We start from the raw sequence: 24,024 nt of genomic DNA on the forward strand, positions 1-24,024 counted from the left end.
GAGGGGAGCGTGTTCACACCCGGGGAATAACAGTGTGATGCAGAGTCAGGGGAGAGGGGGAGGCAAAGAAGGGGAGAGTGGAAAGGAAACAGGAGACAGTGACATGGAGGAGGGGAGGGGATGAGGAAAACAATCAGAAGCCAGACAGACTTACCAACACAAGTGAAATTGGGAATAATGAAAGCAATAATGAAGGGTGGAATACAGGAAGGGGGTGTGGGAAGGATGACTTTGATAGATAGGCTGGGATGGAATAGGTCGATACACACCTTAGTCGTAGTCAGGTAGTAGTAGGTCGGGTTCTCCTGTGATCCTCTCTGTCTCCGTCTTCTGACTTCTCTCTCTGTCTGTGTTTTTGTCGACGGTGGAATTTTTGGGTGCAAAACGGTCAGGTCGAGAAATTCAGCCGCCGGCGTAGCTTCCGTCACTAACGAAACCACCAGAAATATAATCAATAATAATGAACAAGCAACTCAGTTCACTTGACCATAATAATAATAATGATAATTAAATCAATCTCCTGGTATTGTTTATCGAGGATTCTTATTTGTCTTCATCAAAAGTTCATCTGGAATCCAAAATTACCCGTATCCTCCTCCTTGTCGGCTGTCTACCCTGATAACTCGCCCTTGAATCATCTCTGCCTGGCCCAGAAAAGGACACGGTGTTTCCCGTCGATTGGCGCACTAAGAACGGCTCCTTTCAAGGCAGTGATGATAATGAAGCAACAGTTGAATCTGGATCAGAACAACTTGATACTTTGCATCTACGGAGTGGACCGTTGAATACGGACTGCCTTTTAAAAGACTCAGATAGTCTATTCTACCTTGATGCCTGGATACCCCCCACCCCCCTTCAACGTCCTTTTCTCCCTTTTTGCCTTCATCTCCTCGAATCAAGGCTCAGACATTCATTCATAATACTGATTGACCGTTCGAGCGTCTGATAGGTCCCCGGCTGGACCATGAATGCCACTGGACCGCCTTGGGTGGCACTGGGCCTAGATATATCCCAATTGCGTTATCGCTGTCTCGTGCTTTCAGACCCTCAGCCTTTTTCTCCTTGGCAAGGCGGTCGTTAACAGTACTTGGTATCATGGCCATCTGACCATGCCGCAATCGTCATAATTCAGGTCCCATCTATTGGGTCCATATATTCGTCGTTCACTGGCAACCCAGAATCCACAGGGACCACTCCATCCGCGCGTCATAACCATAAATCCAGGGTCATTGCTAGTTTGAAAGCTTCTCGTCTGTTCTCAATTTTGGTCAACATATAAAACGTGATGGCACAAGAGCGGATTAGTCAACATGGTCTCGTGGATGCGCCAACTTATCCTTGGATGAGGACAGAAAGCTGCGGCACAATGATCGATATATGGGCTTGCCCTCGATGGTACCGCTGGCGTATCCAAAGGAGACGAGAACAAGCATCGATAAGACCATGATCACTGCAAAGCTGACCCAGTATTCTGTCTGCGTATACTCGCCTTTGACGCCGCTCAGTTCGGTTGAAAAGTACGCCGTCATCAGACTGACAGGTAGAAACAAGATCGTGATCTTAGCTAGCAGGATAGTGATTCTCGTCAACTTTTCAACGGCCTGCGAATCTTTGAGGGCGATAAGGTTGAAGTTCTAAAATTGACCAGTCAATTATTTGCTCGTCCTTGAAAGTGCAAAAGAGCAGGATACTGACCAGGAATGTGAGAGATTCTTTCTCCATCAAACAGGCGTCAATCTCAGACAGACAATATAACTTGATCCGGTCAAGAAGTCTTTCGATCCGAGCCACCGCTGCCGAGTTCAACCGCACCCCTACTGAATTATCTGAAGAGGTGGACAGATCTGATGGGTTCTTTTGTAGAGCGGGGTGTTGCAGATTTCCTGCTTCATTTTCTCGCAGCGCATGCCCAGTTACCATTCTAGGATGTGCGCGCGCCTCATCGCGGAGCAAGCGCTGTCTTTGAAGCACGCGCGTCAAAACAAGCTCATAGCTCTGGTAAACGCGCTTTAGGACCGCCATCCTTCTTCCCAACCAGTGCAGTTCGTTCACCAAGTCGACGGCCGGTTTAGTTAACATATCTTGTCTCTATAGTAGGAATTAGATCAATGAGTCAGCAAGTTTTCCAAGTGATTACTTACCAGTTTGTCCAGCAAGACCCCGTATTGATGCTCGCGTTTGGCGATCAGCGCATAGCTCGAGACCCAGTCATCGAAAATGTAGTAAAAGAGTAAGCCAGGGCCATCGTCTTGATGGATGCTTACATGATCTGAAGATGAATCTCCCACAGCGCGCACACGGATCGTGACCAAAGAATCACTTTCTGATGACGCGAAGTGCTGCTTGGACATTCCTGAAAAGATCATCTGCACGTTTCGGCGAACAATACCCAGTACTGATTTGATCTCGGCATCTGAACGTGGTTCGGCTAGCCTAGGAAATGGGTTCTCCTGGATTGAAATGACAGTACCTCAAAAACGGGTCAGTGAGGGTTATCTGGACTCGCATGGAATACTCACCGTTATCACAAAGGATCAACCAGGACCATAGACGTTTGCCACTAGGAAGATCCCGACCATTCGAGATATTCATGTTCGGGATCACATAGACCGAATTGTACCCGATACAGGTATCTAAGACTAATCAGCAAGTTATATTGGCCATGCGAATGATCGTGCTGACATCGGGGTCCATGATCCACCGAGCAAAAATGCCAGATTTGATTCGTAACATGGGCGAATGTAAGGCCACGGAATGAAGCTGCCTTCTGTATCTCATCCGGATGGGATAGGCTCTTCAGGAATCCATCTTCAAGATCTTCCATGCGAGAACGAGGAGTTTGATCGATACTCTTGCGAAAGTTACGCCTGAATGATTGAGCAGGCACTGGTGGCTTAGATGGAACTACCACAGGATCCGTACACATCATTCCTTGTAGTCGTTCTGAGACGCCATAGTAGCTCATGATCGCCTAATCCCGTCAGACATTATCCTCCCAGAGATTCGTTCAACAGCAAACCTTTATGAAGTCCTTCTGTTCTTCAGGGGCCCAGATGTTGCTGGAATCGACAACCATCAGCACAACTGTCTAGATTGGCAAGGGGTCTAACTCACATCCATCTAGTCCCGAAGCATTTAGGTTTCTGAACGCTCAAAGCCTTAGCAATAGCCAAGTACCGTCGTGTACTGGAACAAGCTTACTGGATGGCGCAACAGCAGCGAGATATCCTCCAGCTCCAGATTCATCGCACACCAGGCATCATCATTGCCAAAGTCCAACACAAAATTCCGTGTCGTTGCATCTTGCAGCCGACGCAAGTATGTTTGAAAGTGACCCTCGTTGTCAATGTCGTGGAATTCATCTTGAAGAGATGGTCGACTGGTCAAGGCTGAGTAGTATGCGTGGGGTATCTGATCACTACGCGCTGACGAGAAGCTGGACATTCTTCCCTTATTCTTGCTGTAAACCGCTCAATATACCATCAATTCTTGTATATCTTGAACATATATAGGGCAGACGAGATGACGATGTAGTAAGGACTTGATAGGTAAATGATTTTAAATGAAAAGAACAAGAGACTAGGAGATATTAATATCTTCTCAACCCTGAAGGCACAAGAATTCTACCTGCGCCTAGCCAGCGCCTAAATTCAGCTTCTTGTTTCAACGGATGCTCGTGTGGCTTCTGAAGAGACTCAAATGACCCTAGTCATCTGCAGGAATCAATGATCAATTAGGTGTCGATGTGATACAGAATCTTTGACTTATTTTATCTGGCTGCTTGGTTTGTTTCTGTCAGCGCATGCAGCTGATTATCCTTCCTCGAGACACATATATATTCCCCCGTGACAGATGCTCTGCAGGGATGCCTAGATGACGATAACGTTTTATGCTTGTCTGCGTGTCCTGGTGCAAGAATCCAAGAAGCCGGGGGATATATCCCTCTAAATGAGCTTCTTTTCTACTCTGAAGGATTTTACTGGCATGAATGGAAGTTTATCAGACTTAACAACAGTATCTAGCCCAATGCCTGCATGATATGGTGGTGATCATGTCACGTGTCACACTGGTTCTCCACGTTGTGGAAACGGAGCTTATTCTCATCGTTCATACTCCGTCAGCCTTTTGAAGAAGAGAACCATATTCACTCACTAATCCTCAACTCTCATCTCATCTAAATGGAGTAAGCAATGTGCAGTGGGTTTTTAAAGTGTATTCCATGATCTGAACTGCCTGCGATGGCGAACCAGACGGAAAATGGACGGGCAGTCCGTCTGGCTACCTCCTGTACAGAGTGCCAACGTCGGAAACAGAAGGCAAGCTGGACCACTGGTGTTCAATCTGATATGTATTCCATTTCAATGGCTGACATACCTCGTAGTGTAGCCGTGAGTGGCCATGTAATCACTGCCAGGCAAGGAGGATTGCCCATCTCTGTAAATTTGCACCGAAGAAGGTGATGAAATCGAGTAAAGCGGCTGAAAATGATTCAAGGTCCGCCTACACGCTCTCACTTGTTTCAGTCCTCGACTAATGTATGCTCAGATCAAATGCTGCTTATCGTGAAGTTGGTGTAAATTCGGCACAGCCAAACTTGGCTGATGCTGCGACATCAGCCGGGGAAAATGAAGAGGACTTTAAGATTTTAGGGTATCTTCCCGAAGTTCGACTAGCAGAAGGCTATGCGAGTGAAGTATGCTCTATGAATGGTTAAACTGTCGTTTTCTTTGTTGACCTAAGCTCTGATAGAACTCCATTGCTGTATCACCTACACCTCAAAGACCATATTCTCCAGAGATGGAGAGCGTGCTACGTGTGATACCCCCGAAACCGTATACGGGTGTGTGTCATAGTTCCCTGTTTGGTATTTTGAGCTCACAGAATGTTAGATCTCCTCATACAGAATTATATTGGGGGCATCAACTCGCAGTACTGCTGTCTCTACCCACCGATGTTCTTACGCGACTATTCCACGTGGTGGTCAGGTAAAGCAAATGGCCAGACTCTAACACCGGAATTTACAGGTCTCTTGCTACGGACTTGTGCATGTTCTTTACTATTCCTCGACATAGAAGCAAGACAGCAGCTGGAATTGGAATTGGGAGAGAATGTTCAGGCCCTTTCGGAGCGCTACCATTACGCCACAAAACAATTGAGCAACACCATTTCTCCAGGTAAAGGGGGATTAACTCAGGTTCAACAATTGTTTCTTACAGCTACATGGTTCAAAGCCCAAGCCATGTTTGTCGAGTCGTGGCATGCATTAAGCTCTGCCATCCATGAGGCACAGGAGCTGGGTACAAACTGCTCTATTCTGGTCATAAAAGGAGCTGCTAATCAATGGATAGGTATGCATAGGAGCTCTGTTAGATCGGGGATCCCGGAGTTTGACAAAGAGATGAGACGGCGAGTCTGGTGTATTTTGTACAGCTGGGACTGGTCAGTTACACCCTTATACCAAACTTGCAGTTAGGTGCTCATTCAAGAAGGCAAATGTCACTTATGCTATCGCGGCCCTTCATCATCAATAGCGATTACTGCTCTGTCGAGATGCCTAATTTACGATTAGAAACCGATGGTACACAGGCGGATCTACCATCGCCTATAGTACCTATTGCACTTCAGTGCCAACTGGGGCGAGCCCTAACGAAAATTCCTGGGGTGATAGGCGGGATCGTGACTCCCACACAAGCCGTTGCTGTCCAACAAGAAACAGAGAAATGGCTGGCTGCATTTCCTCCTGCCTTTCAATTGACTGACCCCGATACGCGGTGGGACAGTGATTACAACTATATAGAGGTGCAACGAATTCAGCTGCATACAATTGCCTACTTGGTGATGCTTATGCCATTGAAACGATGTCTAACTAAGAGTGTTGACCAAGGGTCCGCCAGTATCGAGAAGAGTCTTCAGCCTACTGCCGTTGGTATCGCCCTCAAGTTAATGGAGGCGTCTCGCCGATTACTCGATTGCATGGAGCCTTCGAATACCAACCCCCATTTTGCGCCATTTGCAATGTTTGACACGGCTGCCATTTTATGTTCAGCTGTGATCCATGATCGACATCGCTGTCTTCCTCAGCGAGAAAGGATCCTTAGAGCCATTGCAATAGCCCTTGATACTTTGGAACATATCGGCCACAGTACTAAAACCGCCGCAATATTCTTTTCAGTACTGACAAAGCTCGTTAACAATCTCACGTTGTCCCCAGAAGAACATACGATCTTACAGCCCAAAAAACCCGCCGACTCTGCGGAAGGGCCAAAGACTTCCGAGACTCGTTTAGCCTCAGAAAACGTCTTCGGTGATATAAACGGTTTGCTGCCGTCGGATGAGCTCGGGATTGGGTTGCATGCTTCTTTGACACCACGTTTTCCTTATTTGGAGGGACTAGTACCCTCACCCTCAGACTTGACTGACCTTTTCAATGTGGATCTGGGTGAACTGGGCCAGATCTGGGACTTGGATAATCTTGGCCTTAACTTCGGCCATAATATCCCTGCTTGAGCTGCCCATTCATTATCGCCAAGTGAAGACGTTCCTTAGCACCGACTCAACTCAAGTTACTGGACGATCACTTCAAATGAGAAGAAAGTAGAGAAAGTTGATGCGGTTTTGTGTTGCCATAGGCGCTCTGTATAATCTATCGGGTGCGCGATGACTGCCCAGCTTGAATCCGAAGTAAGGGAATGATTATCTCATCCACCTCTATATCCTTTGCCCTTAGATATCCCCGTAAACTCTCTATTTGTCTGTGAACATAAATACTATTATTCAATAAACAGAAAGTTATGTAGCTTGTTAGTCAGCAGAGATGCAAAAGTTAGGGCAACCCTAGTTCATTTGGGGCTAGCGTCATCCACACCCACAAGCGGAGAACGTGATTTCTTTACGGCGAACATTGAAGTCTCAATTTCTTCTAGTCCCTGCACCGGTATTCAGCGCAGAGCCACACCATAAGAGTTTAAAGGATTCTTTTGGAAGACTGTCACCATCATGTCTAAGATCACAGTCGGTATGTTCTGATCCTTTACCAGTAGGAACAGTCTCATAGTGCGGCAACTAATTACTCGTCTCATCACAGCCGGAGTGCGCGAGAATGTCGAGCAGCTGCTCAACTACTCTCAGAATGAGAAGAAGAGAAACTTCCTCGAGACCGTCGAGCTTCAGATCGGCCTGAAGAACTACGACCCCCAGCGTGACAAGCGTTTCTCCGGCACCATCAAGCTGCCCAGCGTTCCCCGTCCCAACATGAGCATCTGGTATGTCAAATTCGTCGCAAACCGACCGCATCTGGTGGTGTACCAGCCTGGAGGAATCTGGACACAAGAAGATGGACGGTTTCGAAATCGAAAGGGAGACGTGGCTGACAGTTGATCGCCTGTAGTGTTCTCGGTGACCAGCACGATCTCGACCGTGCTAAGCACCACGGCATCGATGCTATGTCCGCTGATGATCTGAAGAAGCTCAACAAGAACAAGAAGCTCATCAAGAAGCTTGCTCGCAAGTACGATGCCTTCGTCGCTTCCGAAGCCCTCATCAAGCAGATTCCCCGTCTCCTGGGTCCCGGTCTGTCCAAGGGTATGTGCTCCGATTTTATCCCTCGTAATCTGATCTCGAATAAATGCTAACGGTGATTCCAGCCGGTAAATTCCCTACCCCCGTCTCCCACAACGAGGATATGGCCAACAAGATCACCGAGATCAAGTCCACCATCAAGTTCCAGCTTAAGAAGGTTCTCTGTCTCGGTGTTGCCGTTGGCAACGTCGGCATGACCAACGACGAGCTCGTCGCCAACGTCATGCTGGCCATCAACTACCTCGTCTCCCTGCTCAAGAAGGGCTGGCAGAACGTTGGCAGCCTTGTCCTCAAGGCTACCATGTCTCCCCCCAAGCGCATCTACTAGATGTTCTGCGCAATTAGCTTTGTGTCAGGGTGTCTTTAGGAGCTCAGAAGTGAGATTGTATATGCCATAGTTAGGAAATGTAATACTCACGACTTCGATCCTAATTTTTTCTACCGATTACACTGTAGTTCGTATCCCTGACTGGACCGCTCTATTCTCTGGTATATCAAAACCGCACTCCTGCTAGGTTCTAGTATTTATGGTTATGACAAATCAAATAGATATAGTACAACTGAATATGAATAACTGGTGTTTTACTCCATCCCAGGCATAAGTTCGGTCTTGTCAAGGATCATCCCCCTCATGCCAATGAACTCACGTAAATTATCCCACTCCTCCCCCTCTTCCTCGCCTCTCATATAGATATCCTTGAATCCCCAAGCCACAGCAACTTTATCCAGGGCTGCCCGCTCCTCCTCCCGAAGCCAGCGATGCCGCAGTGGAATACCCGGAACCCAGGTCACTCGTTCCATCTGGTCGTTTGCCGAGGTAATGGCCAACAAGCCAATCGAAGACGTGCCTCCGACATAGGCAAGGGTGGCTGCGAATGCAATACCCGTTGCTGTACTCGGGTCCATGGTGTTTTGCAGAGTTGAGGCCCACGAGGCAATAGCGTAGCAAGCGGCGGGTGTAGCGGCAAGGCCACCAAGTGGTACGGCTGCCTTTCTGAAGAGTTTAGCTCGGTGGTAAGCCGGGGCGCAGAAGGTGTTATCTATGATCGACAGGACGAGGGAGAGATTCCGTTGTTCGATGGCGACTGCCAGGGCCGAATTGGCGAGCTCGGCGGGAATTGCGCTGTTGACGCTCTTGGGGTTCGCCTTATGGTATTTGACTGGAGAGCTGTTCTCCTCGGGAATTGGCTTATGGGCGTACATATGGAAGATTTCTGGGAAATGCTCGGCTCTTTTCAAGAGAGTCTGGGTCTTGGTGTACGATGCCAGGGCTTCCGGGGAAATGAAGACCTTTTCGTCCTGGAGGAGCTCGGTGGTGATTTCCGTCACGGCGTCGGCTAGGTGTGGTTGCGCACTCAGAACCGACTTGGACCGCTTTTTCGAAGCGTTCTTTTCCTCTAGGTCCAGTAATGAGGAGATCGCATTACCTTCCTCCCTTGCTGAGGAAGGACTCTCTTTGTGGTCCTGCTCCCGACTCACGAGCGCCTCCGCTATCTGTTCACAATTCCGCAGAATCTGCAAAATCGCCTCATTTGAAGGTACGGAGTTGACGTTTCGGAGTTTTGAGGATTCTTGGGAGAGTTGTCGCAAGGCGCTCTCCGGGTCAGAAAGTGTAGAAGCATCTGATGCAACTGATATCAATCGTCCAGGGACAGATCTCGTAACGATCAATAGGTTCCTAGGATCCTTCCTTGGTCGCAATTGGCTTGGTTGGAACCGGGGAGCGAAAGAGGCTGTAGAGGCATAGCGTCGCGCGAACGGTGTCTGACGGACAACAGGCTTGCTGGAAAACCGACAAAATTGACAGACCAATGCTTCGGGCCTTGAGGCCTTCTGACTTCTGAAAGCAATGCCCTTCATAGTGAATCGAGATGACCAGGAGGTAACGAGTCGACCGTTCTCTTCCCTCGTCTCCAAAGCGTTGGCAGAGAAAAGCGGAGATGGCCAACCGCACTGGAGGGACTGCCGCAGCACCGCCACTAAGTAGTACTACGAGCTACTGCTACTCACTAACTCCGCTGCCTGACGTACTTGTCTTTCTCAAAAGACAGCCATCACCGCAACAATAACAGTCGTCAAATGACCTATATCCTTACGGGGGATTGAATCCTTCGTCTCTTGATTTTACATTCATCGCTCTTCTACTTCTCTCAAGCCGTCAATTCCATCATTTGTCATCCACAGTACCACGATGCCTCCTCCTCCACCACCCCCTCCGCCGCCGCCTGGAGGGATGGGAGGTCCCCCTCCCCCTCCTCCTCCTGGAAATTTCCCTAACCGGCCTACAAAGGGGGAGGCTAAAGGCAGGGTTCGTCCAATCCCATGGCCGTGTCATATGGGGCGCCGATGCTAACTTTGCTGACAGGGCGCTCTTCTCTCAGACATCAGCAAGGGTACCAAACTGAAGAAAGCCGTGACAAATGACAGATCAGCACCGCTCATTGCAGGAGGGGGAACGAAAGCATCGGTGCCTCCGATTGCTGGCGCACCACCTGTTCCTGGCATGCCGAAGCCTCCGAGCGGATTGGCACCACCTGTACCTCCAGGCAACCGACTACGGAGTAGCAGCGAAAGTGGCTCTATGGGGGATGGCGGTGCACCAGCTGCTCCTCAGTTAGGAGGGCTCTTTGTAGGAGGAATGCCAAAATTGCGCAGTCGTGGAGGGGTCGATACTGGAGCAAATCGCGACTCACCTTATATGTCAGACTCGGAAGGCTCACGGGCCCCCAGACCCCCTGTCGCATCCGCTCCTAGGCCTCCAGGTGCCCGTCCACCGCTGCCTCCTCAGTCGACAGAACCGCCTGCTGCTCCTCCGGTCAATCCGTTAGTTGCAAACCTGCGCAAGCCCCCACCGAGACCGGCTTCAAGGCCCTCATCCGCAATCTCAACTACATCCATCAAATCTGCACCTGATGCTCCACCTCCACGAGCGCCTCCTCCGTTGCCAGGCTCAGCGAAGCTACCTCCACCCCCATTGACCTCGAGGAAACCATCCTCACCAGCTCCACCACCGCCTCCCCCACCAGTTTCCTCCACACCAGCTGCTCCTCCTCCTCCTCCTCCTCCTCCGCCACCTCCTGCAGCTTCAGCGCCTCGACCTCCCCCGGCACCTGCGCGATCCACTCCGCCACCACCCCCATCGGCTGCCCCCTCGCCATATACTAATGGAGCAGCGGCCGCTTCCATCGCAGTACAAGCGGCTCGGAATGCCCTGGGACACAGCAACCATGCGCCATCTGCTCCGCCCCCGCCCCCACCAGCTGCATCTGCCCCTTCGGCACCTCCTCCCCCACCTCCTCCCTCAGCACCTCCTACTGCGCCGGTCGCTCCCCCAAGTCATCCCCCTCCTCCACCAACACAAGCTCCAGCGCCATCGCCCAGTCATCCAGTGGGTCGTTCAACCTTGGATCCCAGTGCTTATACTTTGACCAATGGCGGATCTTCGCCCGGTCATTTGAGTGCAGGACCGCATGGAATACTCCCAGTCGATGATATTAGGTTCAAGTTCCAAAGTGATGGATTGCTCCCTAAACCAAGGCCATTCGTCGGGGGTGCCCGGCGGTATCGTGCTGGGCGAGGTAGCAGTGTCCCATTAGACCTCAGTGCGCTGAGTGGATAGTATGATCACAAGATATGGACCTTTTTTTTTTTTTTTTTGGTGCTACGCTTTTCTTTGTAAGTTGGACAGAGAGCCTCGGTGGATGATGAAGCTGTGCACTTCTCCTGTACATGAAGCCTGAGTCATTGTCGCAAGGCATACAAATTTCTAGCGAAAAGAATTCCATCATCTATGATATTTGTTCTGTTTGTAGGCACTTCTCTTATGTTTCGATAATGTATCAATGGTGGACAGTCTGGGAAACGATGCACGTGACCGAATACAGACGCTGGACGGCGATACGTAAAGCATAGGATCTCCGACGAGGAAGCAAAAACAACGTCACATTGCGCGACAGCGAAGCTAATCATCTACATCAATAACCGGCAAGCGGCAACATTTCCTGGGCCATATTAGAAGCCTCGATATCTCTGATTGATTCCACTGAGCATCTGTATATTCTTGCCCGCTTCCCATCAGCTATCACTTGGAGTTAGCAGCGGCGGCAGCTCAGTGATCAAGTGGGAAAACTACTTCTGGATCACATTTGATTCGGATATTATCTCTAAATAGAATTATTTATCGTTGAGTGGTCTCACAGCTCCACAAAAATGTCTCTGCACTCTTACATCGACAGTACGTCCCCCCTTCAGTCCGCATACACTCAAAGATACATGAGAGTGTAGATACGCAGAGTCTGAAGTTCCCGGCTAACATTTACCTCAAAACCAGAGAAGGTCCTCATCCTCACAGTCGACGGCCGAACATTACTCGGAACACTCCTATCGACAGATCAACTGACGAATCTTGTTCTGGTGGACACCATCGAGAGAATTATCCGCACGCCCGATGACCCCGAACCGAGCTCGCAGATTGAGCATGGCCTCTACCTGATCCGCGGTGACAACGTTGTTCTGTGCGGCGAAATCGACGAGGCCATTGATAAAGATATCGACTGGACGAAAGTCAAGGGCGAGGTGGTCAAGGGCACGAAGAACGCGTGAACAATCCACACATTCGACTCCATATGACGGACAGCCTTTGCGAAGACTGCAGACTCGGCTTGGCTCTTACGATCACGATGAACGACTTCCATCATGGCATGATGTCTGTCCGCTGAGCAGCAGCTTGAGCTCTTGGAGAAATGCATCTACACCGAGCATGCTAGATACGCAAGGGTTGTCTCAAGCACCAGGAGAACTGCATATCAAATGGATGCTTTGCCTTTGCCGGCTGGATTTCTGGCTACCACTCACTCTGCACCGACGAAGTGTTCTTCCCTCAGCCTTGCAGCCCAGAGGAAGACGACGGTATCGATCATTGGAAAATCTCGATGAGACGGGAATGGGAGCGGCATGGTTTAAGGCAGATTTACTAGGAAGATACCCTCTAATTGCGATATATTGTTGGTTCCTGGTCTCTTATCCAAATTTGATGAGATTGAGACGTGATGTATATGGAATCAGAAGCGGAAACACTGTTTCGATATGTGATCAACAAGCATAAGAATTCCTTCATTGGACCTTCAATTCTCGTGCTCCATTACGGACTATTTCTTCTAAAGGACCCTCTTGGAGCTGCAGGTACAATGCCATAGTCAAATCGCAAAGTTCATTATTCCACCGGTTATTTTATGCGCAAAACAAGGTACATTTCTAAAAGGGGTTAGGGCCACCGTGACCTGACACTAACCGTATTGGGAACTATATATGCGTTGATGCTGGGCCTTCAGAGAATTCGATTGCGATGTCAGAGTCGACTCTTCTTCGAAGAGCTTCAAGAAAACTCTTGCAGGTCCTATACGTTAAATCGTATCCCGAGCTTCGATTCTCCTATAACATTGGACTCTTCCAAGTTGCAACTCTCACGCCTCTTATCTGTTTTCAGCCATCTCCAAAATAATTGACCCACTCTCTGGCTAGACGTGCGTAAGCGCTCAGTATCCCTTGGGCAACGCCAAGTCTCGCCAACTGACTGCAGTGCGGTTTGTTGACGAGATTCCAGACTCCCCTGGTCCAGAGCACGTCCAATTGTTATTCTACTTGTCTCAAACGGTGAGCTATTATCCATCCACGGTTTGCATATCCGCCTGACTGAATCAGGTCCGGTTTCGCGCAGGCGTCCATTTCGTTTCCTACCTAGACATCTCCATTCCATCTCCGCTTCAAACCCACCTGCATACCAAAAGCATATCGATATAGTGCTGTCTCGGTCAGATGCTTTGACTTTGATCTGACGGATTGGTGGAGATCTGGAATCCTGATTAACGTTGAGGCTGGGTCAATATACTCTACTCGGTACTTGCTCCCGTTCGTTGGAAGTCTGAATGGCAAACAGTCGCTGATCCAAACGCGCGGTTAATTTAACAGATTGCCTACTCCCTTTTCGTTGCGCTTTTGTCGCCCTCGTCCCAAAGATTCCATCGAAATCAGTTGACCGATCGCCTTCGCTGCATCATCTTTACATGAGGCTGCTCGCAGATTAGTCTCCCTATTGACGGCCATTCCCTTCCTCTTGCGCCATGGCTGTCCAGAGGAGGAACTCCTCTGCATATCGCACGGCTGCGCATACCTGGAATGCTCGCAATGAGGCTGTAGATATTGAGAAGCAGCCGCAACACTCGCAATATACTCATCATCGCGCTCGCAGTTCGACCGATTCAGAAAGTGGCGAGGATACCCTCACAGCGTCCTCTTCCAGTTCGCATCGGCCCATACTGGGCGGTGCCCCCTCAGCACGGCGAGGCCGAGGCCCGATGAGCTCCTATCGCGTCCCGAATCGGATCATGAGATACCTCTGCTTCGCATTATTTTCAGCTCTCGTGCTCTTTATCCTTACTCTCTTCCGATTCACCATTACTTCCAGCGCCAAACAGGTCGCTCTCGAATTGCCTAAAGTAGCCCCCAAGCCGCCTCGATGGGAGAGTTTCCCGTTTCTAAAACGGTATCATGGCGGCATCAGAACTCTCGTTGCGCGCAAGGATTCTGTGCCTGAATATCCTGGGGATGGCACGGAGGAAATGGGGCTAGGTGCTGGTAATAAGATGGCTTCCGCCAAGGTTGAAGCCAGGGACCAGACGCTGCCGATGTCGAGCTCGGTTTTCAATCCCTACCCGGATTATAAATCAGGAGAATATGTGGCAGCGCATGGTGAGAAGCGCGAATGCTTCCTCGACGATCAGGAAACTATCCGGATTCCTCTGGTCCACAACTATCCTGGTGTGCCTCGTGGGTTCCCGGATGCAGTCATGGGGTCGAACGAGATGCTGGGTATCAAAGACGATGTCTGCTTTGATCGGTTCGGCCGTCTGGGTCCCTATGGCCTAGGATACAGTGTCCGGAAAGGTGGTATCGGAGCAGGCCTAGAAGGAGATCGTGAGGGGGCAGAGCAGGTGTGGGAGGACATTCCTCCTGTTGACTTCCGGCAAATTGACTGGGCCGTTGCCCAGAACAGATGCGTCGCTCTCAATAACCATCGTTTCAAGGATCTCCCCGAGCCGCGACTCAATCGCTTTCTTGCTTTACCTGTGGGCGTTCCCAAGTCATCCTCAGATTCCCTTGGAAAAGAGGAAACAGCCGAGGCTAACGCGAGTCGCTTACCTCGAACGGCTGTGGTGATTCGTACATGGCACGATTTTCGCTACACCGCCGATGATATCTTGTATTTGCGCTCGTTAATCTCGGAACTGTCGCTGCTTTCCGGTGGAGAATATACTATCCATTTCCTGATCCATGTCAAGAACAGTGATCTACAGATTTGGTCAGATGACGAAACCTATGAGCGCGTACTCGATGATGCCCTTCCAAAGGAGTTCCGAGGTATGGGAACTCTCTGGTCAGAACAACAGATGGCTCTCATGTACCCTGGGCTGGAAGAAACTTGGGCTCGAGGACTACCCGTGCATGGCGTATACCGCAGTACATTCTTGCCGATGCAGTATTTTGCCTATCAGCACCCGGAGTATGACTTCTTCTGGAACTGGGAGATGGACGTGCGCTACACAGGACATTGGTATCATTTCTTCGACAAGGTGATTAGTTGGGCCCGGGAACAACCTCGCAAGGGTCTTTGGGAACGAAACGCTCGGTTCTATGTTCCTTCTGTCCATGGATCCTGGGAGGACTTCCGGCAGATGGTTCGTGTGCAGACTGAGATTGGCACGAACAGCCCGAACAATATGTGGAGTGCAGCTGCCAAGCCAGGCTTGGACCCGTCTTCGAAGGACAAATCTGCTCTCCATCGCCAGGGCGACAAGATGATCTGGGGTCCCGAGCGCCCCGACGAACGGGATATTCTTGAGGTGGAGGGAGAAGGCGTCCCGGAAACCACAGCAGAGAAGGACAAGTACCAATGGGGTGTCGGCGAGGACGCGGATCTGATCGTCTTCAACCCTCTGTATGACCCCGAGGGCACAACATGGCTTCTGCGAGACGATGTGACTGGGTATAACAAGGAGAACGGCAGGCCTCCGCGCCGTACGGCTATTATCACTGCCTCGAGACTGTCACGCAAGCTACTCCTTACCATGCACAAAGAAACGAGTCTGAAACGTCACACAATGTTCTCTGAGATGTGGCCTGCCACTACCGCGCTACACCACGGCTTCAAGGCGGTCTACGTGCCGCACTCCGTGTACATCGATCGCCGCTGGCCCACTCAGTACCTCGAGTCTGTCTTCAACGCTGGCCGCAACGGCGCCTCTGGTGGTGCTAGGACTTCCGTCTTCGGTGACCGTGAGCACAACTTCCGCGGGACCACCTGGTTCTACTCTGCTGGGTTTTCACCCAATCTATGGCGCCGCTGGCTCGGCTACAAGGTGGACAATGATGGCGGCGAGCAAGAAGAATTGGCAGGAGAGGGAAGGATGTGTCTTCCGCCGATATTGCTACACCCGGTCAAGGATGTACAGATGATCATTGATGACGGTGCGAACCAATTTTAAAGACCTTTTTTTTTCTATTTCAGACGATACATGTCCTTTTGCTTCTAATGATCTCGATAACGAATGGTTCCCCTGTTTTGTACATTTCTGGCTGCATGGCGAAAACAAAAGGCGTTTGGCGAAGATCATACTGCTTTCATGTTCTAAATCCCGCCATGCATGTATATATGGTTGCTTTCTTGGTGAGAAGATTTCCTCATTACGTTTTTGAAGATAATGTCTTGCTGGTCTTTTGGAACTAGCTGCTTGATGTGATTCTTGTGTGTTTCGACTCTAATATATATCGCAAGATTTGTGCTATGTCGCCTTTTGAGGCTGGCCTGCAGATCCCTCCACTACTCTGGGCATGGTAGAAAGACTGTCAAGCATGCCGACTCATGGTTCATGCTTTTCATGCTTTACGCCAGCCCCGCCTCAGCAGCCTTGGTTATGAACGTGCGGAAGAGCCCTGACCCCTCGACTCCGGCGTCGAGCGCGAACCCGGCGGCCGTTAAGCCGTCGAGGAAGAGTGTGTGAGGACGATCACGAACCCGTTCTCCTCGTGCAAGGCCCTCGTGCGCCATCAGCACCCCCTGCTCGGATGTTGTGACATAGGTGCCACTGCGCTGGAGCATGGTTACCTCCGCGCCGTTCTCGTAGAAGTTCTGTGCGATGTCGTGCCCGCTGTTGCCAGTTCTTACGACCACTACCATCTTCTCCCGCACGTTCGTGGTCGCACGCGTCGTGGTGCTGGCTGCTGTGGTAGACGGTTCCTTTGAATGAGTCCTGGCTTGGGAAAGTGGGGATCTTGGGTTCTCCAGAGTGGCTGGTACACCAGACGATGTGACGCGGGTGCAGGACTCGCTCGGATGCGTCTGCGCCGCGGGCAAGGGTGACGGTCCATTGTGCTTTGGCGTCGTCGTCGGAGGCGGAGTTGACGCTTGTTGGAAGCCAGACGTTCAGTGTCATGATGCTGGCGTAGGCTTCGAACCAGTCGGCGAGTTTGTCTTTGGGATTATCTTGGGGCCAGTTGCGTGGGAAGGGGAGGTATGCCATGTGCGTGTATTCGACGGGCTCCTGTGTCACTAGAGTCTTTTGATCGGTCAGGTATGTCTGGACAGGTTGGATGTGAGGAGCGAAGAACGCACTCTATAGCGGGTTCGCCAGCTGTCCCCAATTCTCTTGTTGCGGTCGACGACCAAGCATGAGACACCGCGCGACTGCAGCCGAGCAGCTATATTGAGACCAGCTTGGCCTACAGTGATGTTAATAGGAGCTATAAGGAGCGTGGGGGGGTGTTTACATACCGGCACCAACGAGGAGCTCTGCGGGCTCTTCATCCTGGAACTCGACCTGCTTCTGACGCCGTTCAATCCAGTTGCCTTTTCTCAGCCCCCCCGACATCGTTTCAATTGTCTCCTCAGCCCGTCGCAAGCCGAGCGGCTCTTCAAAGTCGTCTAACTCTTGCTGGGTCGTGTAGATCGAATATGCTTTCCAGACCCCTGCCTCGTTTTGGGTGAGACGAAGCACGCCCGTACCACGGCCGACCTGACTGTCAAAGAAGAACATAGATTATATCCACCGGAGCCCCTCCACGGGGCTTTCTACTTTAGGTTGGAATTTTCCTTCGTGCTGGAGGCGGAAGGCTGAGGTACCGTTGGATCTCTGGGAGTTTGTGAATCGCGTGAAAGCCCCAGTCGAGAGTAAGCATGTCTCGCCACCAAGAGTCCTCATGAAAGAGCTCTGCAAGCTTCGTGAGCTCATGCTTGGGGTTCTTTAATGGGATCCCGAGGTTCGTGATCCATCGCTGGGCGATTTCGCGGGGATCTAGTGCCCCTACAACAAGGTGTATCACGTATTGGTTTTTCTGCGAGAGACATTTTTGCCAGGAGTTTCTGGATGAGAAGAATATTGGTCCCTGAGAAACAAGGTGCAATGCTATAACCAGTCGTCGGACATCCTCTGACAACCCCTTCCAACAGCTTCTGGGGCTATGGCACAGCTACCAAAGCCACTCGGGGAGATACCCGAGCATCTCGAAAAGCGAAGACAGTCACTTGATCATGGACGAGGGGCTCAAGATTCAGCCCTAGGCTTCGGCAGGGCATCTTGATTGATGACTTATCCAGCTGTCGATGTGTGTTGATGGAGACGGGAGTTGAGGATGTTGTGGGGGTGGACGGATTCTCGTCCACTTCATCATCCCACAGGAGCCGGACCAAAGCAGACCGATCATCGATAATGGAGGGGGACGCGGGCAAGCTTGCCGAGAATCTCGTCCATTCTTATGCTTTGTGACCCTTTAGATGACTGTTTGTTGCTGTGGTTCTCATTAGCTTCGCTTCGTTGAAGTGGATGGAGTTTGGGGGAAGGGGAGATTTCCGCCTGACAGGAAATCACAATTACGGACTGAGGTTGACAGTCTGGAATGAATTAACGCGACTAAAGCTGAATCGATGAGCAGATGTAATTTGGACTGATGTAAAGATAACTACAGTGATGAAGTCGGCGAAGGTTGACAACAGCCATGACTCGGCGTTACTTTCGCTACATTCTCCGGTCACTCTCTGGAGCACAACACCATTAATTGTTTCATTGTGAGGCAACATCAGAAGAAAAGCTTTCTCTGAATGGCTCAGGAGTCACAGATACAGAATCCTACTGTGACAATGGCGCATACTACTGGTGTTGATGATGATGCAGAATCTCCCATTACTGTGGCAGCCAACATTCCAAGCAATGGACATTCCACCATTGACATCAACCCAAACAATCTATCGTCTACAACAACACAAGGAGCGAGACGTGAAGATTTTGCCTCCTTGATGCTTCCGCGATAAATTGCTGCAGATTTACTCAACGGCATCCCCCTCCCTTGCGCCTCTTTGAGTCGTACACAAGGGCTTGATCTGATATAAATCGCCCATCTCCAACTCTGCTCCCCTACATGGTACGAGAATCAACAATCTGATCCACCATTGGAAAGGAAACTTTATTACTCCTTCTTCCGAGCATCGAGATCAGATAAACCGCCTGCATAGCAAACATGCAGTCCCTCCTCACAATCGCCACCCTCCTCCTGGGCCAGTGCCTCTCAGCAACAGCTCTGGCGAACCGCACCCACGCCCCAGTGGTGACAAACCCTCATCATGCCCTCTACCAAGCGACTCTCCCAATCCGCCAAAACACCACCATTCGCGGCTGGATCACGCTCCTCGCCCCCGAGAAGGCGACCGGCGTGAAAGTTCACGCCGACTTCTGGGGTTTCCCCAACAACTCATCATTGGGTATAACCTCCCGCATCCTCCCCACCCCCGGTCCATATGATCCCCCTTTTCCAGATACCTATTCTATCATCGATACTAACACAGCCTTCCTGCCTCAGAATACTACATCCACGAGGATCCCGTTCCCAGCGACGGCAACTGCTACCGCACCGGCTCCCCCTTCGACCCCTACAGCCGCAGGGCATCCATCCCTTGCAACACGACCACCCCGCAAGCCTGCCGCATCGGCGACCTGAGCGGCAAGCATGGGCCCATCTTCACGGCCGCGGACCAGGGCTTCGAGGCGCGCTACAATGACCTCTACCTGTCAACGGAGCCCGGCGCGCTCGCGTACTTTGGGAACCGGTCGATCGTGGTGCATCGGGTCTCGGATAATGCGCGGCTGAGTTGTGCGAATTTCACGTTGGTGGTTCGGCCGGAGATTCCGGTGGTTGCTGTCCCAGTGGAGAAGGTGAGCGAGGATTAACTATGGGTCTGTTGCAGGTGTTGAGAAGGGTTCTGTAGGGTATTAAAAGTTGAGTTGGGACTATCCATGTTATTGATTGATGGGATAACGGGGTACTAGCTGCTTACGAGAATAATAATATTTCAATCTGCCATAATCCATTCCTCACATTCACATCTAATTTTGTTGAGTAGACTTGCATGAGTTGCTGGTGCTGTCATCTCAGGGTCTTCATGGCTATTGGCATGTTGATATCTTAACGATATCCCTGGTCCTATTCACCCCGAATATTCGACGAGGTATTGATTATACCCAAGAAGAGTATACGAGGGAGCTTCCGCCGGATCAGACAGATTGGGATCCCCTTTAGAGCAGTTATGATTCCGCCGGGGTGGGGGCTCTGATGCCATCAGCCTGCCTTTTGGGTATATGGATTGTAGATGAGCAGCTTGGCTGAGAGCGTAATGTATCATCGTAGGATTTCTAGTGAACACGGTCCGTTATTAGATCCCAGGCCGTCAGGTAGCTTGTCCATCTAGATTTTCAAGTCGGCTTCGAATAGCGTGATGATCTTCTTGCCCCTCCGCCTCCTTGTACTCCTGCAATACTACTCTGCGCATTAACCGTCGTGGGGCTCGACGGCCGGTGAAAAGCTCAAACTGAGCAAATCCCTGTTCTGGGAGAACGTTAAGTCCATCAAGGGCTACCCAGCCACGGTGGGAGAGAGCACGCATTTGCTTCATCAAGGGAGAAACCAGAGGCTTGTAAGCTAGCTGCATAAATGGATTAGCGTTGGCCTAGAGAACCAAACACGGGAATCATCTTACCTCAACAACTACGCCGCCCGTAGGGCTTTCAAGCCACTGAGAAGGAAGTTGTAAGTTGGGCGCTGGTACCCCCCCAATGCTATGAGCTGGTATGCAGCAGCAGATAACAGTCGGTTGCTTGTAGTTGACCGGCCAACTATCATGCAACGACCGTAGGATATGGACTTTGGGCTGAGAGTTCGGCCCGCTCCTGCCATGTGCCTGGAGGTTTTGGCGATTGTAATGGTGGGCCAACTTCTCTGCATTTGCAAGAGTACGATTGTACACGAAGATATTCTGCACCCCAAGATGTATCATCGCATATACGGCTGCGCGAGCCATACCACCAGCTCCAATGACTAGGCCCGTGGATGAAGGTCGGATCGCATTCGCCGGGGATAGCCCCCATCGAAAGCAGTTCCCAATACCGATCCAGTCGGTGTTATCCCCGTGCAGCGCCTTGATGGGACCAGCCCGGCTCTTTTCGAAGTAGAGAGATGTTTCAAAAGCATCATCAGCGCCGTCAGGTAATGTTCGGATGGGTATCAAGGTGTTGACGGCGCCAATAGCTCGAGCATGAGGCGACATGGAGTGGAGAAGAGGAATAACTTCCGTCTTATAAGGCAAACTGACACTTGTTCCGCCGAAATGGGGGTTCTCCACTAGATCATTCAATCCCCGCAAAGACGAGGACTGGTAGATGGTATATACGTGTGGCAGACCACACCCTTTGAAGGCTGCGTTGTGCATTGCCGGAGACAAACTGTAGGTAACGTTGGCACCAAAAACGAAGAACCGCATTGGATCCAGAGCAAATGACGAGTAGAGCGCTTCTTGGGCCTCCCGCAACGTAATGCATGGCAACGACTTGGCTTGCATCTCAGGTAGTAAGGGCGGCGGTGTGACTGATGTAAGGATGGGATTAAAACAGCTCGATAGTCTGCCCAATGGGCCGGTATTGAAGGCTATTAAGGGTAACTGCCATAAAAGACTTTTGACATGGTGACGAAATCTTTCCACAGCAAAGTTGTCTTCTATCGTTGTTGCGGGCTGCGTCAATCGAACAACATCGCAACCGAGTCGCCTGGCTCGCTCGTACATGGCCAATAATTCCGTATCCTCCCATCCTCTAGGACATGGACGAGAAAATGCGAAGTGCCCTATGACTTTGCTAGTTCCTTTGGAACCAATGATCTGCGATAGAGTATCATCGCTGTACGATAAATCAGCAGTTAGATACTCAGGAGCTAATCGTAAACCATGTTGAACAAAGTTTAAGTAGGCCTCCTCGGAGCGGCGCGACAGCCCGTTATGTTGCATAGCAGCATCGACAGAAATTACCCTACTGTCAACATGGTATATAAGGGGTATAATGATGTTTCGACGGATGGTTGCCACAGCTTGACTAATTCTGTCTGCGAGGCCTGAGTCCACACCTAGACATGCAGGTGAACCTCCGATCGCATCGATTTTGAGCTCAAACGCATCGGCGGTGGATTCTAGATCCTCAATGTCTAGCTCGTGTTCAAGCAGGGACGAAAGTGGCACAGTCACGGCGTAAGTAAACATCCGGGACTCCACCGGTTGCATCGACAGTGGAAACGACGCTTGTTGGCTGCTCAAGTTCTTGAAGTCACCCGTTGCGAAGGCGACAAATTTGAGAAAGTCGCGCTGTAGCCGTTTCAGAGTCAAGAAAGGTGTAAAATTTTGAGACCGTTGGTCGAGTTCCAATTCCAACTGCGAGTGGGGGTGGCCGTCTTTTCCGACATGGTCGGCGAGGCCCTTCTCGGAGACATTAAAGAACTCCAGGTTGGAACAGGCTCGATAGATGGGGCCAGACAGCTCAAGAAAACGACGTACTTTGTCGGTATCCCATGCTTTCAGGTACGACTGGATGCTTTCAGGATCGCGAATGATGTGGATAACGGGGTGGCTTTCTGCGTATTCGCGCAACAAGCTTTGCCCACTGCGCTCCATAGATCCGGGACCACAGGCAATGACACAGCCCTCCTTGTGTTCTGCGAGCATCGATTCCATCACTCGAGCCTCTTGTTGACGATACTCCGCTAGATCGTATTCCTTTTTGAATGCTGCTCGAGAGCGCCCCGTCACTTGCTGGAAATACTGATCCGCATCGATCATCCGTCTGCCCGAGGTTGTAGCAAGAATTACCGCAAGACTAGACTTCCCAGTGCCGCGAATCCCAATCAAGACAATGGACGCATTGGGAGCGAAAACTCGCTGGCTCAAAGAGGGGCTTCCTTGAGGAGATGGGGAAGCGCGCAAGGAAGGTGGAAACGAGTGAGGGTCACCAGCCGGATCCAGTTGCTCATTCCTTGAACAATATTCGAGTCTGGGAGAAGTGCCATCTTGCCCGGGAATATGAGACGATAACTGAATCACACGCGAGACGACATTCTGGGCGCGACTACTGTGAGGTGAGAGAAGCCTGTTCTGTGCGCTTGGAGCTTCAACCTGGTCCAACTTGCGCTTTGTCGGTCTCACGAGGAGCGACATGTTGAATGAGGGGAGATTCATTCAAGATTCAAGGTCATAAGCATTCGGAGATTTTGAGACCCCATTTCATCAAGAAGTGATTCGAGAGTTTCGGTTGCAACACGATAGGAATCAGTAAACTCGATAAGGTGTTCTGACCGAACGACAGTGATGAAAGCGTTATTCGACAGCTCATTGAGCCATATCGGAGTCTCCCAATGGCTCTAGACGAATGGAGAAAGCCCAGATTGTGGGGAGATTTGGATTACAGGGAACTCTCTCGTCTGTCGTCTATCGAGTGTCAAGTTGTCGATAGCAGACGCGATTCTTTCACACTCGCGGGGGAAGAGATCCAAGTGGAGGGCCTTGGAGCCTGGGGCATGGCGGACAAAGGCTCTGCCGGAGTGCCGGTAAGGGCTGGATCGTAATTTACCGTTATGTTACGTAATTTACCCCGCGGGGACGGAAATGTCACCAAGACTGATGCCTGGGGCCAGCATCCACAAGGGTTCATTGTCATGATCAGTGTCGGTCTGGGAGAGAAATAAAGAATTTCAGGCGACCGGTGGGAAGGAATTGACTCGGGTAATTGACTCGGGTAATTGACTGTGCAGTGAGAACACCAAGTTTGTCTCTCGATAGAAGGACCCAAGCATGAAGAGTGTTTCCCGCAGCAGCAGCCGCGGGTAAGCTGTTTGTGGCCCCCCCCCCCCCCCGGCTTTTTCGACCGAGAAAAGGCCTCTGTCTTCGGTTTCCCCTTCTCCGCTTTAAACGTTTCGCATACCATCAGAGTGCGACACGCATCATATCGGTGGCATCGATTCATCACATAAGCTGTTGGGCTTCATCATTGACGCTCCTCATTATTGTTTGAGCAGGAGCGAATCACCCGT

The 24,024-nt window shown here is 50.7% G+C and overlaps 10 protein-coding genes across 10 annotated transcripts, besides 5 other annotated features; 6 read left to right on the forward strand and 4 right to left on the reverse strand.

The window, feature by feature from the left end:
• The first annotated feature begins 314 nt into the window (after positions 1 to 314).
• Positions 315 to 360: a microsatellite.
• Positions 361 to 1,301: 941 nt separating this feature from the next.
• On the reverse strand, positions 1,302 to 3,444 carry ACLA_023920 (uncharacterized protein; the record flags this gene model as incomplete). The annotated part of the gene is made up of 6 exons (XM_001269102.1): positions 1,302 to 1,634; positions 1,696 to 2,088; positions 2,142 to 2,470; positions 2,520 to 2,633; positions 2,683 to 2,971; positions 3,178 to 3,444. 6 exons carry the CDS (start codon positions 3,442 to 3,444, stop codon positions 1,302 to 1,304), a joined length of 1,725 nt encoding a protein of 574 aa, XP_001269103.1.
• Positions 3,445 to 5,493: 2,049 nt separating this feature from the next.
• ACLA_023930 (uncharacterized protein) lies at positions 5,494 to 6,507 on the forward strand (the record flags this gene model as incomplete). Its single annotated transcript, XM_001269103.1, has 1 exon — positions 5,494 to 6,507. The coding sequence occupies one exon, from the start codon at positions 5,494 to 5,496 to the stop codon at positions 6,505 to 6,507; it is 1,014 nt and encodes a 337-aa protein (XP_001269104.1).
• A 489-nt stretch (positions 6,508 to 6,996) lies between these two features.
• ACLA_023940 (60S ribosomal protein uL1) lies at positions 6,997 to 7,906 on the forward strand (the record flags this gene model as incomplete). Its single annotated transcript, XM_001269104.1, has 4 exons — positions 6,997 to 7,015; positions 7,085 to 7,262; positions 7,388 to 7,581; positions 7,644 to 7,906. 4 exons carry the CDS (start codon positions 6,997 to 6,999, stop codon positions 7,904 to 7,906), a joined length of 654 nt encoding a protein of 217 aa, XP_001269105.1.
• Positions 7,461 to 7,494: a microsatellite.
• A 254-nt stretch (positions 7,907 to 8,160) lies between the features above and the next one.
• On the reverse strand, positions 8,161 to 9,438 carry ACLA_023950 (uncharacterized protein; the record flags this gene model as incomplete). Its single annotated transcript, XM_001269105.1, has 1 exon — positions 8,161 to 9,438. One exon carries the CDS (start codon positions 9,436 to 9,438, stop codon positions 8,161 to 8,163), a length of 1,278 nt encoding a protein of 425 aa, XP_001269106.1.
• Positions 9,439 to 9,769: 331 nt separating this feature from the next.
• Positions 9,770 to 11,197, forward strand: ACLA_023960 (putative proline-rich, actin-associated protein Vrp1; the record flags this gene model as incomplete). Its single annotated transcript, XM_001269106.1, has 2 exons — positions 9,770 to 9,886; positions 9,944 to 11,197. 2 exons carry the CDS (start codon positions 9,770 to 9,772, stop codon positions 11,195 to 11,197), a joined length of 1,371 nt encoding a protein of 456 aa, XP_001269107.1.
• Positions 10,623 to 10,656: a microsatellite.
• Positions 10,623 to 10,657: a microsatellite.
• A 590-nt stretch (positions 11,198 to 11,787) lies between the features above and the next one.
• Positions 11,788 to 12,180, forward strand: ACLA_023970 (U6 snRNA-associated Sm-like protein LSm8; the record flags this gene model as incomplete). Its single annotated transcript, XM_001269107.1, has 2 exons — positions 11,788 to 11,812; positions 11,909 to 12,180. 2 exons carry the CDS (start codon positions 11,788 to 11,790, stop codon positions 12,178 to 12,180), a joined length of 297 nt encoding a protein of 98 aa, XP_001269108.1.
• Positions 12,181 to 13,697: 1,517 nt separating this feature from the next.
• ACLA_023980 (DUF3405 domain-containing protein) lies at positions 13,698 to 16,118 on the forward strand (the record flags this gene model as incomplete). The annotated part of the gene is made up of 1 exon (XM_001269108.1): positions 13,698 to 16,118. The coding sequence occupies one exon, from the start codon at positions 13,698 to 13,700 to the stop codon at positions 16,116 to 16,118; it is 2,421 nt and encodes an 806-aa protein (XP_001269109.1).
• A 398-nt stretch (positions 16,119 to 16,516) lies between these two features.
• ACLA_023990 (putative flavin-binding monooxygenase) lies at positions 16,517 to 18,626 on the reverse strand (the record flags this gene model as incomplete). The annotated part of the gene is made up of 6 exons (XM_001269109.1): positions 16,517 to 16,781; positions 16,837 to 17,189; positions 17,246 to 17,352; positions 17,405 to 17,649; positions 17,753 to 17,933; positions 18,593 to 18,626. The coding sequence occupies 6 exons, from the start codon at positions 18,624 to 18,626 to the stop codon at positions 16,517 to 16,519; spliced, it is 1,185 nt and encodes a 394-aa protein (XP_001269110.1).
• A 517-nt stretch (positions 18,627 to 19,143) lies between these two features.
• Positions 19,144 to 19,850, forward strand: ACLA_024000 (putative cytosolic Cu/Zn superoxide dismutase; the record flags this gene model as incomplete). The annotated part of the gene is made up of 2 exons (XM_001269110.1): positions 19,144 to 19,384; positions 19,483 to 19,850. The coding sequence occupies 2 exons, from the start codon at positions 19,144 to 19,146 to the stop codon at positions 19,848 to 19,850; spliced, it is 609 nt and encodes a 202-aa protein (XP_001269111.1).
• A 497-nt stretch (positions 19,851 to 20,347) lies between these two features.
• ACLA_024010 (putative quinate pathway repressor protein QutR) lies at positions 20,348 to 23,152 on the reverse strand (the record flags this gene model as incomplete). Its single annotated transcript, XM_001269111.1, has 2 exons — positions 20,348 to 20,602; positions 20,657 to 23,152. 2 exons carry the CDS (start codon positions 23,150 to 23,152, stop codon positions 20,348 to 20,350), a joined length of 2,751 nt encoding a protein of 916 aa, XP_001269112.1.
• A 553-nt stretch (positions 23,153 to 23,705) lies between these two features.
• Positions 23,706 to 23,738: a microsatellite.
• The last annotated feature ends 286 nt before the right edge of the window (positions 23,739 to 24,024 follow it).

Source organism: Aspergillus clavatus, genomic scaffold (assembly GCF_000002715.2).
Source record: "Aspergillus clavatus NRRL 1 1099423829805 genomic scaffold, whole genome shotgun sequence".
Classification (NCBI taxonomy): Eukaryota; Fungi; Ascomycota; class Eurotiomycetes; order Eurotiales; family Aspergillaceae; genus Aspergillus; species Aspergillus clavatus.